At 59.3% G+C, this 15,719-nt stretch overlaps 1 protein-coding gene across 1 annotated transcript; it reads left to right on the top strand.

The window, feature by feature from the left end:
- The first annotated feature begins 11,359 nt into the window (after nucleotides 1-11,359).
- CUNH16orf91 (chromosome unknown C16orf91 homolog) lies at nucleotides 11,360-12,592 on the top strand. The gene is made up of 2 exons (XM_008070301.1): nucleotides 11,360-11,391; nucleotides 11,471-12,592. The coding sequence occupies exons 1-2, from the start codon at nucleotides 11,360-11,362 to the stop codon at nucleotides 11,832-11,834; spliced, it is 396 nt and encodes a 131-aa protein (XP_008068492.1). The 3' UTR covers nucleotides 11,835-12,592.
- Nucleotides 12,593-15,719: the final 3,127 nt, after the last annotated feature.

Here is a 15,719-nt window from a genome sequence, read left to right as displayed (position 1 = left end):
ACATGCCAGCCTTGACCCTGTCAGAGCCAGGGTACCCTGATGCCTGCCAGGCACTGTCCTCCCAGGGGCCTGTGGGGTTGGAGAGGGGTAGAGGGGCCCCAGGCAGTGGGAGTGACCAGGACGCGAGGGGCCCCATCCCCTGACCCCAGGATTCGTCCTGTCCTGCTCCGGTCTCAGGCCCTGTTGCTTTCCTCAGCCCCGGAGCCTCACTCCTTCCCGGCCAGGCCCACAGGCCCCAAGGTGGAAGGGGCTGCTGCCCCCGCCGAGACCCGCGTGAGCCACCCCTGCCAGGGATGTGAGGAGGACATGGGGAACCCAGGGGCACACAGACACCTGGCTCGGGATTCCCGGGCTCATCCCACCAGCCCCTCCCACCCGGGGTGCCCCCGCAGAGGAAGCGGCTTCTCAGCACTAATCTGGGGAGTAAACAACCTATGTTTGCTTACTCCATCGGCGTGTCCCCTCTTCCTGTCTCTCCAAGGGAGCCCTCGGCTCATCTGCAGTTGCTGGCCCGGCCACCTGCCGCAGGGGCTGAGAGGAAGGACCACACGTCCCGGGCCATCCACTCCGGGGTCCTGCTGTGTGGGCAGGCCGTGGGAGACCCAGCCAGGGTGGGCTCTGTCCTTGGCTGCCCCTTACTGCTGACCTGGCATCCTGGGGAGGCTCTGCTGCTACCAAGGGCCCTCACGATCACCCACTACCCCTGTCCCATGCTTGGCCCTGGTGGCCTCTGGCGGTGGTAGCCCCTGGGCTAGGGAGCAGCTGCCATTGCCAGGTTTTTCCTGGTGCCGCCCTGGATGGAGGGACTGTGGAACTCTTCCCAGGAGGGTAGGAGGGAGAGCCTGGTGTCTTAGGGAGGGTGGTCCCCACTGTTGCCGCTGACTCCTGGCCCCAGTCCACCTGCTAGGCCTTGACCAGCTATGCCTCCTCCGAGGTCTGGGCACCCCCACTGGGCAGCTCAGGGCAGGACTCAGCCGACCAGCTGGCCAGCAGGTCGCTGAAATCCGGCATGCCAGGATGTAGCAGGCCCAGGGGGCTGGGTGCTGGCTCCTTCCAGAAGGACGGGGGCAGCTTCCTCTGGGTCATGGGTGTGATGTGGCCATACTTCCGCTCCAGCCTCAGTCTGCGGCCAGCTGACACCCTGGGTCCTGGGTACTGTCGCAACCCGTATTCGAACAGTTCAGCCAGGGGCCCCAGGGGCTGTACTCCATCCCTGTCAAGGCTCGGCCTGCACACCTGCCCCTCAGGGCCCCCAGGCTCTGGGGCCTCCTCATCTTCCAGGGGCCCGCCCCGGGCCAGGCGCACCAGGTGGGTATAGTAGAGCTCGCGGGCGGAGCCACTGACCAGATGGCCATCCGCGTAGACATCGCAGGCATCCGGGTCCTGACCCCTGTCCTTGCGGCCGAAGTACCGCTGGATGTCCCCGCTGATGAGCTCCGAGAACCGCAGCAGCTGCAGTGGCGTCTCGGGGCTGCTGGGACTCTGAGGACCTGCTTCTGGGGCAGCCTCGGCCCAGTCTGAGGTCTGGGGAGCGGGGCTCCAGCCCCCTGGCCCCTCACCCTCCAGCTCCTCCTCCTCTTCCTCCTCTTCGGATGTCTCTGGGGGCTCCGGGTCTGAGGGCAAAAAGGAATGGCGAGGTGCCAGAGGCAGCCGGAAGTCACCCAGGGGCTGGACCACTCCAGTGGCCATCTCCTCGCTGTCCCACACTGCTGAGGGCTCCGGGAGAGCGGGCGCTGGCTGGGGAGGGAGACAGGACAGGTTAGTGGTTGGGGCCGGCCATGCCCTCGGGCCCCCAGTGACCGCTGTCAGACCCCAAGAGGCTTTCTGGGCCCCTCGCCTCTCTGCAGCCCTGGCCTCCAGGGGATACTGAGCTCTGCAGGGGTGAGGTGTGGAGAGGGACAGGGTGGTACAGTGGGCGGGTGGCTGTGGTGGGGATGGGCAGCCCTTTAGTGGAGGCCTCCAGGGCCCGGCCGGGTGGCCGGTCACTGGCCAGGAGTGGTGATTGCTGTCTGGGGGGCAGTCAGGGATCCAGGCACGGAGGTGGAGATGGATGGACCACTGGAGTCATGGTCACTTGGGGCTGGGGGACACCCGAGGTGAGGAGAGGAGTCCCAGGGCACTCGGCCTGTCCAGGCTTAGGCTGCCTGAGAGGCGGGGGGGGCGGAGCCTGCCAGGCCTGGGTGAAGGCTGGGGCCTGCTGAGCGGAGCCTGGTCCCAGGCTGGGGTTGCCATGGTGGCAAAACGGTGGACTTCGTGACTCTCACCCAGTGGGCCCGCGTCTGCTTCAACTGGGCCCAGAGCCCTCGTGGGCCTGGCGCATGGTTTGAGGGCCCTGCCTGCCCCAGAAAAGCGAGCTGGGGCTGTCCTGTCCAGCCTGCAGCCGTAGGCCCGGGTTTCCAGCTGCCCCAGTCATTGGGGAGTGAGAGTCGGCATCTGAGTGGCCCTCACCCAGACTCCAGGGCAGAAAATGAGGGAAGGAGCGGGCTCCCAGGGCTGCCACCCCCAGGGGTTGGGGTTGGGGGCTGGCAGGAGGGTCGGGAGGCAACAGCGGGGCCGGCAGTGGCTCTCCCCCCAGCCAGTGGCCTGGCCCGGGTGGGTTCTGAGCCCCAGAGCCCCACCCCCTGGGTAAGTGCTGCCGGTCCTCCACTCAAGGCTAACAGGTGCCCCTGGTGCCATGTAGCCCAAGCCTTTCTTGGAAGGACCCACAGCAGAGGGAGGAAGGAAGGGGAGGAAAGCGGAGGGTAGCAGGGGCGAGCGGCCGCGGCCCTCGGACAGGTCAAGCAGGTGCCTGCCCTTTCTGTATTCCCGAGGCCTCCACCTCCTGCCCTCCCAGCTGGCCACACTGGGGCCCTGTTCTCACTCACAGCCCTGGGGCCCTATTGTAGGAAGTATCTGGTAGCCCGAGCACTGGACTTTGGGGAGAGCCAGGATGAAGGCGTCCTTCTCCCTCAGGCCTGGCCCCATGCCCTGCCTTGATGGATTTGTCCTGCCCGGCCCTAGGGGTCTCTCCTAGGGAATGGGTGGGCTCTGCGGAGACCTAGGCAGAAGGCCTCACAGACCCGAAGCCCCCAGGGATGTGGCTGCCCCAGCAGCACCCCCCGCCTGTCCCCAGGCCCTGGCTCCTACCTGGCCGCAGCCACAGCTCTGGCAGGCCCGCCTCCACGGGGCGCAAGCATTTATAGCTGGGCCCTGCAGCCGCTGGGGCTGGCAAATATTTGGCAACAGCATTGTCATCGCAGACTGGGCAAATACAGCCCGTTTGCTTTAGCACCCGGCAACCAGAGCCCTGCGGGGGGAGCATGCCGCCCTGCCTCACCTGCACGCGGCCTGCCTAGGGACCATAGAGTGTTTGCTACTGGCACAGCTGGCTCACACCCTGGGACCTAGGACCCTTATCTCCACAGCTGATTGGGGCCCAGAGCAGCCTGGTCAAATAGGCAGAAAATTAAATTTCATGCTATTTTGAGTTCTGGAGTAGGCTCTCTAAAGGATATCCTGCTTCTGCGCCAGCAGGCTAAGTGGCCCTCCACCCGGCTGCAGGACCCAGGGGACAGGACGGGAGGGAGGCCCCAGGACCACCAGCCAGGGCCCTGGGGAGTGAACGTAGACGGCCTCTGCAGCCACTGCCCAGCCCCCTCTGGCCATCGGGCCTTCCCGGGCAGCTGTGCTGGTCTCTGCAGGCTCTGTGGCCGTGATGAAGACTTGCCGGGCCGCTCCCTCGCACTGGCCCAAGGCCGCAGGCGTGCTTGGCATCACCCCACAAACCCAGGCTTTCCCTAGCCTGGTCCTGGGCCTGGCTGCCACTGCCCGCCTTCCTCTGGCTGCAGCCGTCCCTGAGGGAGTGGTGGAGGACTCAGGACTCTGTCCCCTCTTCCTGCCCCTTGAACCTGGTTGGGGGCGTCCTTCCTGCGCCCCCCCCAGAAGCACCCTGAGGGCCTCTGCCATTCCCACCAGGACCTCGACTCCTCCTGCGTGGGCGCTGCAGTCACTTCCTGGGCTGCGGTGGCCAGCTGCCACACCTAGATGGCTCAGCACAATAGAATGTGTTCTCACACGGTTCTGGAGCCAGAAGTCCCCGTCAGGTGTCACCAGGGCTGCTTCCTTCCAGAAGCTCTGCGGAAGGTCTCCGGTCTGTCTCCCAGCCTCTGCGTTCCTGTGGACAGCCGCTCCAATCTGCCTCCGTCTCTCATGGCCTTCTCCACGTGTCTCCTCAGGACCCTGTCATTGAATTTGGGCCCACTCGAATCCCCTGTGACTTCAGCTTCACTCATTGCATCTGCAGTGACCTTGTTTCCAACTAAGGTCCCATTCTGAGGTTCCAGGGGACCTGTCTTTGGGGGACACTGTCCAGCCCAGTTTAGGTCCCCCCACAGGACTGTGGCACTGACCTTGGCATTCACCAGACACGGTCCCTGCTGGGCATTCTGCTCCACTGGTGCAGCCCCCAGTGGTGCTGGCTAGGAGAATTCCCCAGAGCCATCCCCCAGCAAGTGGGGCCCCTGCAGCCGGCAGGTCCCACTCCGAGGACTCCACAGCAGCCCCACCCGGCCGGCACACCCCGGCGCTGGGCCCTGTGACATTCACTGTCTCAAGTCTCCAGCTCCTGGAGACCTTCCAGAGGGCCAGGAGGTCGTGGACATCACACTGCCCTGCCCTGGGCTCTTCCCTTGGGCTCCAGGGGCCAACCCCTGCAGGTGGAGATGACAGCCCTCCCACCCAGGGACATTCCCATATACATGGGGTTTGGATACACACCCAGCCCTTCCTTGCTCCTGGAGCCCTGGCTGCCCTGCCCTGCCGCTGGCTGCTCCCAGAGGCAGAAGAGCCCGAGGGCTTCAGGCAGTCACAGCAGCCACATAGTAGCTAGGGCTGCATCAGAACCCTCGGCTGTGGAGAAGTGGCAAGAAGTGAAAGTCTAGCCAGGCTCGGTGGCTTAGCCCGTAATCCCAGCACTTTGGGAGGCCGAGGTGAGTGGATTGCCTGAGCCCGCAGGTTTGAGACCCGCCTGTGCAGCTTGGCGAGACCTCATTTCTACAATAAATCAAAAATTAGCCAGGCGTGGTAGTGCGCTCCTGTAATTCCAGTCACTTGGAAGGCTGAGGCGGAAGGATTGCCGGAGCCCAGCAGGTCAAGGCTGCGGTGGCCGGGAGCGGCCACTGCACTCCAGTCTGGGCGACAGAGTGAGACTCCAACTCAAAAAAAAAAAAAAAAGAAGTGAAAGTTCACCCTAAGAGCAAGAGCCTCCGAGTACCAAGCTGGCCACCTGCAGGAGTGGGCCTGGAGGGACACCGTGTCTCATGGCGAGGGGCCGGATCGCCTGAGGGCCCCGGGGAGAATGCAGGGAGGGGAGAGGGGCCAGCGTTGGCACAGCCTGTCAGTAGGTTCTCTCTGGAGCCCTTCACAAGCAGGAACCAAGTCCCAGCCCAGGGAGCCCATTCCCAGGTTAGTCTGTGTCCTGGGGAAGTTCGTGTCCCAGGAGAGCCCGTGACCCAGGAAAGCCCATGTCCCAGGATAGCCTGTGTTCCAGGGATGCCCACATCCCAAGGAAGCCTGCATCCCAGGGGAGCCCGTATCCCAGGGGAGCCCGCATCCCAGGGGAGCCTGTGTCCCAGGTGAGACCATGTCCAGCTGAGACCATGTCCAGGTGAACCCACGCCCATATGAGCCCATGTCCAGTGAGCCCGTGTCCAGGTGAGTCCATGTCCAAGTGAAGCCACGTCCAGGTGAAGCCATGTCCCAGGTGAGCACATGTCCCAGGTGAGCCCATGTCCCAGGTGAGCCCATGTCCCAGGTGAGCCCTTGTCCAGGGGAGCCCGTGTCCAGGTGAGCCCATGTCCAAGTGAAGCCATGTCCAGGTGAAGCCATGTCCCAGGGGAGCCCGTGCCCAGGTGAGCCCATGCCCTTGGTGAGGTGCCTCCAGCATGTTGAGTCTGGAGAGTCCATCCATGCTGTGGGGTCTCACATTAGCTCCCTCCAGCCCCCTTGGACTGAGCAGCCCTGCTGTCACAAAGCCCTGTGGCTGCCCAGGCCCTGGGAGGGTAGACCCTTCTCTCCGACCGAACACAGCCCCTGCCCCCGGCCAGTCCAGAAAGCGTGGGGCCTAGGGCCCTGGATGTGGACCTCTGATCTGCCCAGGACCCTGGGGCCACACCCTGGGAGGGTGAGGGCCCCTAGGTTGCGCCTGGCTGTGGCCACAGCGCCCCCTGCCGCTCAGTATGGCAAGGATGGGCCCGTCCATGGAAGGGGCTGGGAGCCAGCGGGGGGCACACTGGCCCGAGCCTGGGGTCTGTGCGCCGTAGGCCTCCACCTTGCTGGCCCAGCAGGAGTGGAGGCGGCAGGACCCCAAGGGAACCCAGCGGAGGACCCAGGAGGGCACTTGAGCTAAAGGCCGGGGAGACGTGAGATGCTGAGCCGGGGCCTGGGCCCTGCAGGACCCCTCAGGCAGCAGGTGGTTTGGGGGCGCTGATGGGCCGATCGCAGGATGGGGGAGGCATGGGAGCAGAGGGGACAGTCTGGAAAAGTTCCGGACCCTGTGGTCAGCTGGAAGGTGGCCCCGAGACGTCTGTCCCTTTGGCCCCAGGATCCTGACATGGCCAAGGGATTCTGCAGGGGCGACTAACAGCCTTGATACGGGAGGTCGCCTTGGGTTATCACAGAGTCCTGGGGTGGGGAGGGAGGCTCAGAGTCTGGAGGCTGGAAGGTGCCATGCTGCTGGCCCTGGAGCTGGAGGAAGGGTGGGGCTGGGCGGCCGAGGAATGCGGGAGCTTCTAGAAACCAGAAATGCAAGGAAGCGGATTTTCTCACGCAGCCTCTGAGCAGCCTGCGAACTCTGTGATTCCAGCCACGGAGACCCGTTCCAGCCGCTGACCTCCAGAAAGAGAGGCGGGTGTGTGTTGTTTTAAGCCACTCAGCCGGGCACCTGGTCACTAGCTTCAGAACAACAGGAAGCTCATGGCTAGAGACTTGCCCCTGTCCTAGGACCCATGAGTGCCTGAGTCTCAGTTGTTCCTCTGTCACTGGAAAGAAATCTTCAAGCCAGGTGGTCTGCTTACTCAGGAAGAGGGCTCACAATGGCTACCCCTTCCTTGGCCCTTCCCTGAGGGCCCTGGGTGTTACCCCCACACACGGCTTCTCCCTCCGTCCTCTGACTTGGGCACCCCGTCAGCGGGACTGGGGTCCTGCCAATGCCCACTGGGGCCAGCAGGAGGACCCTTGTCCTGGAGCCCAACAAGAGACCACAGAGAAAACCCTACCCTGGAATGGAAAATTCTAGAGTGGGGACAAACTGGAGCAGACAGGTGTTTGTGAAGAGGCGCTTACCACGCAGTGTGAGGCCAGCATCAGGACACAGAGCCAGGGGAGGCCTAACAGAGCCAGGGGAGGCCTGAGGCCAGGAGCCCAAGGAAGTGTTGCTGCACCCGTCCGAGTGATGGGGCCTACAGGGCAGGCTGAGGGGCAAGGGTGGGATCCGGGAGCTCTGTGGGGGAGAGGTCAATGGATGAACCCCTTCCTCACCCCTCCTGAGCCCTGAGATAGACCTGGGAGTCCTGCTGGGGGTGGTGCCTCCAGTTTCCGGCGAGGCTGGGTTGGGGACAGTGGAGAGACACTTTCCCAGAGTCATTGCCTGCCTCTGTCCTGCCGGTGTAGGTGGGTGGCCAGGGCCAGGTCGAGCAACATAGGTGTCCCCAAGTCCCTGGACTGGGGCTGGGTCCACTTACAGGTCCAGCGTCTGCTCCCAGCTGCCTCTGGTGGGTCTGTGCACCATAGGCCTCCACCTTGCTGGCCCAGCAGGAGTGGAGGCAGGAGGACTGCAAGGGAACCCAGCAGAGGACCCAGGAGGGCACTTGGGCTACTGGGTTCCGCCCTGAAGGGCCGGGGAGATGTGAGATGCTGAGCCGAGGCCTGGGCACTGCAGGGCCCCTCAGGCAGGAGGCGGTTAGGGTTAGGGTGGAGCTTTTTGCTCACAGCCCCTGCCAATCCCCTCCCCGTCGGCAGGTCTCAGGCCCTGTGATTCGGAAGGTGCAGGCCTGCTGGTCACCATGTACCTGTATCGATCTTCTTGGGGGAAAATCAATAGCTCCAATATGCCAGCTCTCAAGGGGCGCCCTGATAAACCACCCAGCTAGTGAGCTCGCACGCCTGCAGCCTCTACCTCCCCATCAGAGGCCACAGGGCCTCCCATGACGTGCCTGTGTGTACTCTGAGATCGTGAAGGTGAAGGTACTGGTTTACGTCTCGGGGGGAGGTAGAGGACACAGCGCCTTTACTGGCAGGGCCAGGGCGGCTCCACATGGGCCATTGGAGCCAGGGAGGGCCCCACCCGAAACACAGGGACCCTGGCACATCCAACAGTGACTCTTCCCACTCAGGGTCCAAGTCATGTCATCAGAGGGTCAAATAAACACGTAGCATTCGGAGACATCACTGCCCAACAGCCAGAGGCCACGGGAAACAGACACTCGCCGTGGGAGCCATGACATGTCTCCATGGGAGGGTGCAAGAAGGACTTCCCAGATTCGGCAGTTGTTGGTGGTCTGAGGAGATTTAGGAGGTGGGACTTGCCTGGGTGGGTGCTGTCAGGAAGTGGGGAGACTCAGGAAGTAGGGAGATTCTATGATGGGCACGTGACTAATCCCCTAAGGCTGCTGTGACAAAGCACCACAAATGGGGGGACCTCAAACAACATTTATTTCCTCCCAGTTCTGGAGGCCTGAAGTCCAAGGTCGAGGTGTCCTCAGGGCTGTGCCCCCTCTGATGGCGCTGGGGAGGGTCTGTCCCAGGCTCCTTCTCTCTCCCAGGCTGCCCCAGTCCCCAGTGGTCCTTGGCGGTAGACACGTTGCTCCAAGGTCCTCCTTGTCACATGATCTTCTCCCCCTCTCTGTGTGTCTCCCCTCTGACAAGGACACCAGTCCTTGGACTTAGGGCCCACCCTAATCCAGGAGGACCTCGTCTTAACTGATGACATCTGTGAAGACCCTATCTGCAAATAAGGTCACATTCTTAAGTCCCGAGGGGACACTTCAACCAGTACAGCACCTCCTGGTCCTCCCAGCGGCCTGAGTGAGAGGGATGTCCACTTAACCGCTGAAGAAGCTGGCAGCAAGGGGTTAAGGCATCCCTGTCTCAGTTCTGTCCCTGACCCAAGGCTGTCATCAAGACTGAGGTGGCTCATGGCCCCCAGAGGCCGCCTGTCCCAGGCTGCAGTTTTAGCCCCCACACTGCTGGCCTGCGGCAGCTTGTGCCCAGCTACCCTAAAGCATCCCACCTAGGACCTGCACCAGCCTCCGCCAGGAAACTGCCGGCAGCCTTCCCTAACGGCCCCTCGGTCTCCACCTTCCCTGGGAAGCCTCCCGGGCTGCACATCGGGATGATTCTGACCTAGCCTTCCCAGCCATGCTTCGAGCACCCTCCTCCCACACACAGTGAGTGCTCCCAGGGCCTGCAGGGGGCTGGTTGGGCAGCGATTCAGGGTGGGGTTCCGGGGTGGAACAGTTGGGGCAGGGCCCAGCGAGGACAACCGGGCAAACAGGTGCCTGTGTTGACACAACAGCTCCTAATGTGGTCCTGGGCTGGGCCAGGGGCGGGGAGGACGCCCAGGTGTTGCTGAGCTGGGAACCCCTCCAGCTGCTGTCCCTGTCTGGGGCCGCAGGCTCCGAGGCACAGAGCTGGTCCCAGGCCTGCTGCTTCTCCCACCAGGAGGCAGGCGCAGGAGCAGGTGTGCCAGAGGCAGAGAGGGTGACCTTAAGAAGGTGGGCACGCTGGAGGTCACCAGGACTCAGGGTCTGATCTTGTCATCAGTCCCCTCTGTGGCAGTCCCAAAGCAGATTCTAGCTCAGGAGGACCACCCAGCCACATACCAAGCAGCAGACGGGCCAAGGACCCAGTCACCTCCCCATCAACAGGGGATGGGCCTAGTGAGCAGCATGCACCCTAGGAGGCAGACAACCTACAAGACCTGGGCAGAGTCAGGGTCACCCGGGGACATCCTGAGGGGAGGGACAGGGGAAGCTGGAGTGTCCAGGCTTCCAAGTTATCTTGCGGTTGGCATGGGTGTGAGCTCCTCTCCAAGACACTGGGCATTAGAAATGACATGTTGCCGGGCTCGGTGGCTCAGCCTGTAATCCCGCGCCTTTGGGAGGCTGAGGTGAGAGGAATGCCTGAGCCCACGGGTTCGAGACCCGCCTGGGCAGCGAGACCTCATCTCTACAATAAATCAAAAAATCAGCCGGGTGTAGTAGCACATGCCTGTAATTCCGGCTACTTGGAAGGCTGAGGCGGAAGGATCCCCGGAGCCAGCAGGTCGAGGCTGCGGTGGCTGGGAGCGGCCACTTCACTCCAGTCTGGGCGATAGAGTGAGACTCCAACTCAAAAAAAAAAAAAAGAAATGATATGTTATTTTCTAAATCAAAATAAATTAGCCAGGCATGAGGTGTGCGCCTGTGGTCCCAGCCATTCGGTAAGCTGGAGTGAGAGAATTGCTTGAGCCCAGGAGTTGGAGGCTGCAGTGGGCCACAACTGCACCACTGCAGTCCCGCCACCTGGGCTACAGAGCCAGGTCCTGCCTCTAAAGACATAAAGCCCTAATTCAGCACATCAGCCACTGTGGGGCTGCCGGTCCAGTGGCACCTGGACTCTATTTCCCACGACACATTGTGGTTTATTCAGCGTAAGGACGTGCAAGGCAGTGTTTGTACAGCTGATGTCGAAGTTGGACTGTCTCTTGTCACAGCTCCTCGGGCAGGACGGCCACACACTCACGTGCATACATACATACACACACACCACTTTCACACAAGCACGCACACTCACATACATACACTCATACACTATCACTCACACATTACACACATACTGACACACACATACACACTAATACATTCACGCACGCACACATGTGTAATTCCACACCCCTCCACGGAGAGCGCCGGCCAGGCCGGGGGCCCTGGGGCCATTAGCCGGCAGTTCCCAGGGAAGCCCTTGCGGGCCGCGGCCGAGTAGGCCTGGACTCCCGGAGGACACGACTTGCAAGACCACGAGCCCTAACCGTCCCAGGCCGAAAACCAGGCCGGCGGTGGCGGTCGGGCCTGGGGAGAGCGGGCCGGGCGGTGGGGAGGCCGGTCGGCGGGGTCCACTCCGGACAGGACGGAGAAACGCCCTTCCCGGCAGGCCCTCGCGCCCCGGGGGCCGGGCACGGCGGCGGAAGAGCCCGCCGGCTGCAGTGCGTCACTTCCGTCGCGCAAGCGGGCCCACGTTTTGTAGTCGTGAGCGGAGGCCGGGTATGGCCCCGGCTTCCGGCCTCCCGCTCCGGAAGTGACGCGAGCGCCGTGCGCCGCGGCGTCCGCGCGGAGCCCAGGTCGCGATGAACCGTGTCTTGTGTGCCTCGGCGGCCCGGTGAGCTCCGCGAGGTCTCGGGCGCGGGCGGGCGCTGGGTGGCGGGCGAGCTGTGCGCTCACGGCTTTCTCTCTTCCAGGGCCGCCCGGGCGCTGAGGCTCGTGGGCTGGGCTTCCCGGAGCCTGCACCCGCCGCCCGGAGGCCGGGCTCGGGCGCAGCCGGAGGCCGAGGGTCAGGAGGAGGAGGAGGACGACCCGAACCGCCCCCTTCGGTTCTCCTCCAGCGAGGCCCACCCGGCCCGCTGGACGGTGGAGCACTCCCTGGGGAAGGGGCAGCAGCAGCCCTGGTGGAAAGTACTGCCGCTCAGCCTGTCCCTCTCAGCCCTGGTCCTCTGGCTTTATCTGCGGGACGAGGGCGCCGCGGACCGGTGGCTGGCGGGGGTGCTGGACGGAGAGGGACCCGAGGAGCCCGCCCCTCCCGCCGCCCACGGCACGAGGACGTAGGAGGGAGCGGACGGCCGCCCCCGCGGCGGTGTCGCGAGGGGCCGTTTCCGTCCCGGCGTCGCCGAGGCCTGCGCGGCGGGGGCCCAGACCGCGCGGATTCGCCGGAGGCGGGGCGGGACCCCGGCCGCCCGGAGCCTGCGCCCCGACTGTCGCCTGTGCCTGGGGATTCCGTCCACTGCCCGAGCCCTAGAGGTTTTAGTTAAAGCGCCGCGCGAGGTTGGATGTGTGAGGTCTTCGAAGAACCCAGTCATGCTTCCAAAGCGATGCTGGCGACACTTGGCATCCAGTGTCAGTTTTGCGGGTCATCGCCTTCCTGGGAGTTACTGGCAACCGTGTTAAACTTGGTGATGTGCTGTGGTCGGTGTAAATGGCATCTGTCGATTTTCACACGCTCGCGAATTGAAAATAAAATTTAATTTTGTAATGTGGAACGAAGACAATTCCCTTTTCTGGCATTTAACTTTTTAAGAAAAGAGTAGTTTAGTAGGCCAACATCTGCCTTTTAGTTTTTTTTTTTCCAGAGTGGGATCTCAGAAAAGGAACTTGAATGTAAATTGTGGAAGACATTACCAAATGGTACCAGAAACAAAGACCTTGCTCGGCTTTTTTGCATTTTGAATTCTGAGTAGAATTCAGCTGATGAATATTACTTTTCACTAATTATGGGTGCTGTTTTGGGTTACCTAAATGATATTTTTTTTCAACTACTGCTTAGGAAAAATCTGCTTTATTCTGAATAAAATACAAGATGCATAAAAGAAAGCTTTTGTTTACTTAAGCTTCTGTGGAAGGCTTTATCTCAGCATGCTTGTGGTACTGAAGTTAATTGGGGGGGGTTCTCACGCAGATACTGGCTGTGTGGCAGTACACTGGCTTCTCACCAGGCTCCTGTGCAAAAGTGCTCCAGGTGTCTGGCACACCTTGATAAATTATATTTGTGAGAGAAGTGGGATGGATATGGGTATATTCATTTATTTGAAGAACGGAGATGCCAGTTGCAGTGGCTCTTGCCTGTGATCCCGGCACTTTGGCGGCCAAGGTGGAAGAATCGCTTGAGACCAGGAGTTTGAGATAAGTCTGGGCAATATTGCCAGACCCCTTTCTCTAAAAAAAAAAATTTATCATGACATGCTTGTGCATACCAGGAAGGCTGAGGCAGGAGGATGGCTTGAGCCCAGAAGTTGGAGGTTGCAGTGAGCTATAATTGTACCTCTGCACTCCAGCTTGGCCAACAGAGACCCTGTCTCTGAAAAACAAAGACTGGGTGCGGTGGCTCAAGCCTGTAATCTCAGCACTTTGGGAGGCCGAGGGGAGAGGATTGCCTAAGACCAGGGGTTAGAGACCAGCCTGGGCAACATGACAAGACCTCGACTCTACAATAAATCAAAAAATTAGCCGGGCATGGTAGTGTGTGTCTATAGTTCCAGCTACTTGGAAGGCTGAGGAGGAAGGATCGCTGGAGCCCAGCAGGTCGAAGCTGTGGTGACCATGAGCGTGCCACTGCACTCCAGTCTCCGTGACAGAATGAGACTCCAACTCCAAAAAAAATGGTGATGAGACCAAGGTTTGCAATGAGTGACCTAAGCTTAGCTCAGGTTACGTCATCCCATCAGGAGCCAAGAACTCAGATGTCTCCTTTTGGGCCTGGCAAGGTTGTGACCTGTTTGGTTCGGGACCATTTGGTTTGAGCAGTCATTTGAACTCAAACCCTGACATTTACTCTCACTAGCTCTTATAGGAAAAAAAAAAGTTGGAACTAATAACTTGTTAATTAAAAGTAACTTTCATATGACAAAAGCAATATATGTTTTATTCTGGGAAAGTTAAACACTAAAATAAAAAGAATCAGAAGCAACAACAATCCCAACACCTGGAGGGACCCACTGTGGACGCTTGTTTACTTTTTTGGGTTGTTCTCCTGCACACATCGGTACATCTTTTTCACATATGCAAGTGGGGTTGTAGCATTGTCTTTGATGAGACACCCCAGGGCATTTACCCATGAGGGTGGTTCTGGTGGTGACCTTGCACCTGTGACTGGCTTTGTGAGCAAAGGGAGGACCCCAGGCTAGCTGGGGACAGCGGGCAGACCTTCCGCATACCTGGAGTTTGCAAGGTGCACAAAGAATGGCAGCCGAGCAGATTAATGGGTAAATGGTTTATTAAGCCTCTTTATTGCTGAGCTGCTTCTGTAGTGTTTTTGTTGTTGTTTCTCCCCACCCAGCTATGGCTTTTATTTTTCCTAGGGACTTGGCACATTGACCTCCTCAATAACTGCCCAGTAGCTGGGCACAGTGGCTCACGCCTGTAATTCCAACAATATGGGAGGCAGAAGTGAGAGGATTGCCTGAGTCTAGAGGTTCAAGACCAGCTTGGGGCAATTTGGGGAGACCTTGTCTCTACAATAAATCAGTTATCCGGGCATGGTGGTATACGCCTGTGGTTCCAGCTACTTGGAAGGCTGAGGCTGAAGAATCGCCTAGCCTAGCATGTTGAGGCTGCAGTGGCCGTGAGCGTGCCACTAAACTCCAGCATAGGTGACAGTGAGACTGACTCAAAAAATAAAAAGTACCTAGTGAGCATTTGAGTGGGAGAGAACATCACGAGCATGGTAGAGCAAAAGAAGCAGTTGCAGTGATACTGAGACGAGCAGTTGTTAGGCAGAAAGAGGAGGAAATTGGTTTTTTTTAAGGAAAAGAAATTATTTCAAGGAAGAAGTAAGGTAAATGGTCACTTCTAAGCCGATGAACAATCTTGGAAGGTCCTAGCAGAACTGTGCGTTTTTTCCCCCAGGAAAGGTGGAATACTACTAAATTCACAATGAAAACCCTGGCATTACTTTATATGTTTAGAACTACCCCTGCCTTTAAAGAACATTTCTTCAAAAGTATGAAAAGTGACACTTTCTCTCTTAGATTACATCAGTTCTCTCTGACGTCTTCTGGGAAGATGCCACCTGTGTGAGGAGGAGCTGAGGGCTGTCTTCACTGTACCTCTCCAGTCAAGATTCCGCATCTCCCTACCCTGGGCCCCCAGCGTCCTTTCTTGGGCTCTAAAAGGCTCCCTAGACATCTCCACCAAACTCCACAATGGAATTCGTCTCCCCCACCGGTTTCTTCGCCTCTGAGCTGGAGACGCGGGGGTTTCCTAGATGGCTTTCTCATTTCTAGTGCTGGCAGTCAGTCAGCAAGTTCTGCTTATTCCTCTCCTGAAAAATTCATGGGCCCTGTCCTGCCCTGCTTTATTTTCCAGTTTGTTCTACTTTGAAAATATCATGTTCTTGACTTTAACATTTTAATTTTAAGATTTTAATGCAGTACTCGTAGAGCTGATAATTTTAGAAAATGTGAATGTATGAAGTCATTCTACCAGTGAGTGAGAACTTTTGTTATTTTACAGTATTATTATATTTCAAAAAGTAACATACATACTTGGAACGAATACATGGGAGTGTTGTGCCTTGCTTTTACCGTAAAAGGAAGCATTTTTCAGATCACTAAAATGCCTTAGGAAGCTCTGTAATTATCAAATCACGCATAGCACTCAGAATTTTACCATTTCCCAACTACTGGGCTGTTAGGCTGTCTCGAGTTTTGCTAAGTAGCGTGATACCTTTATACACAAATCTTTGAATCTGATGTTTTTAGCTCAGTGTTCCTAGAAAAGGAACAAATTGTTTTTACAAAGGTCAGGCCCCGGCCCCGCCCCTTCCCCCCAACACACACCGGCGTGTGTGTCTTCCCTTGACTTCCAGTCTCTTGCATTCGTTTTCTCAAGGAACAGCTCTGCCGGGGTGTCATCCGTGTGTTTTCATTCATTCATTTAAAGGCGCAACTCGGAAGACCGGCACGTCCCGGGCGGCCATCGCCACAGCCTGCCTTTAGA

Source organism: Carlito syrichta, unplaced genomic scaffold (assembly GCF_000164805.1).
Source record: "Carlito syrichta isolate Samal-C Ts95f unplaced genomic scaffold, Tarsius_syrichta-2.0.1 Scaffold313344, whole genome shotgun sequence".
In the NCBI taxonomy this organism is placed as follows: domain Eukaryota; kingdom Metazoa; phylum Chordata; class Mammalia; order Primates; family Tarsiidae; genus Carlito; species Carlito syrichta.
The sequence above is the reverse complement of the archived record's forward strand: the minus strand, read 5'-3'. Positions and strand labels throughout refer to the sequence as shown.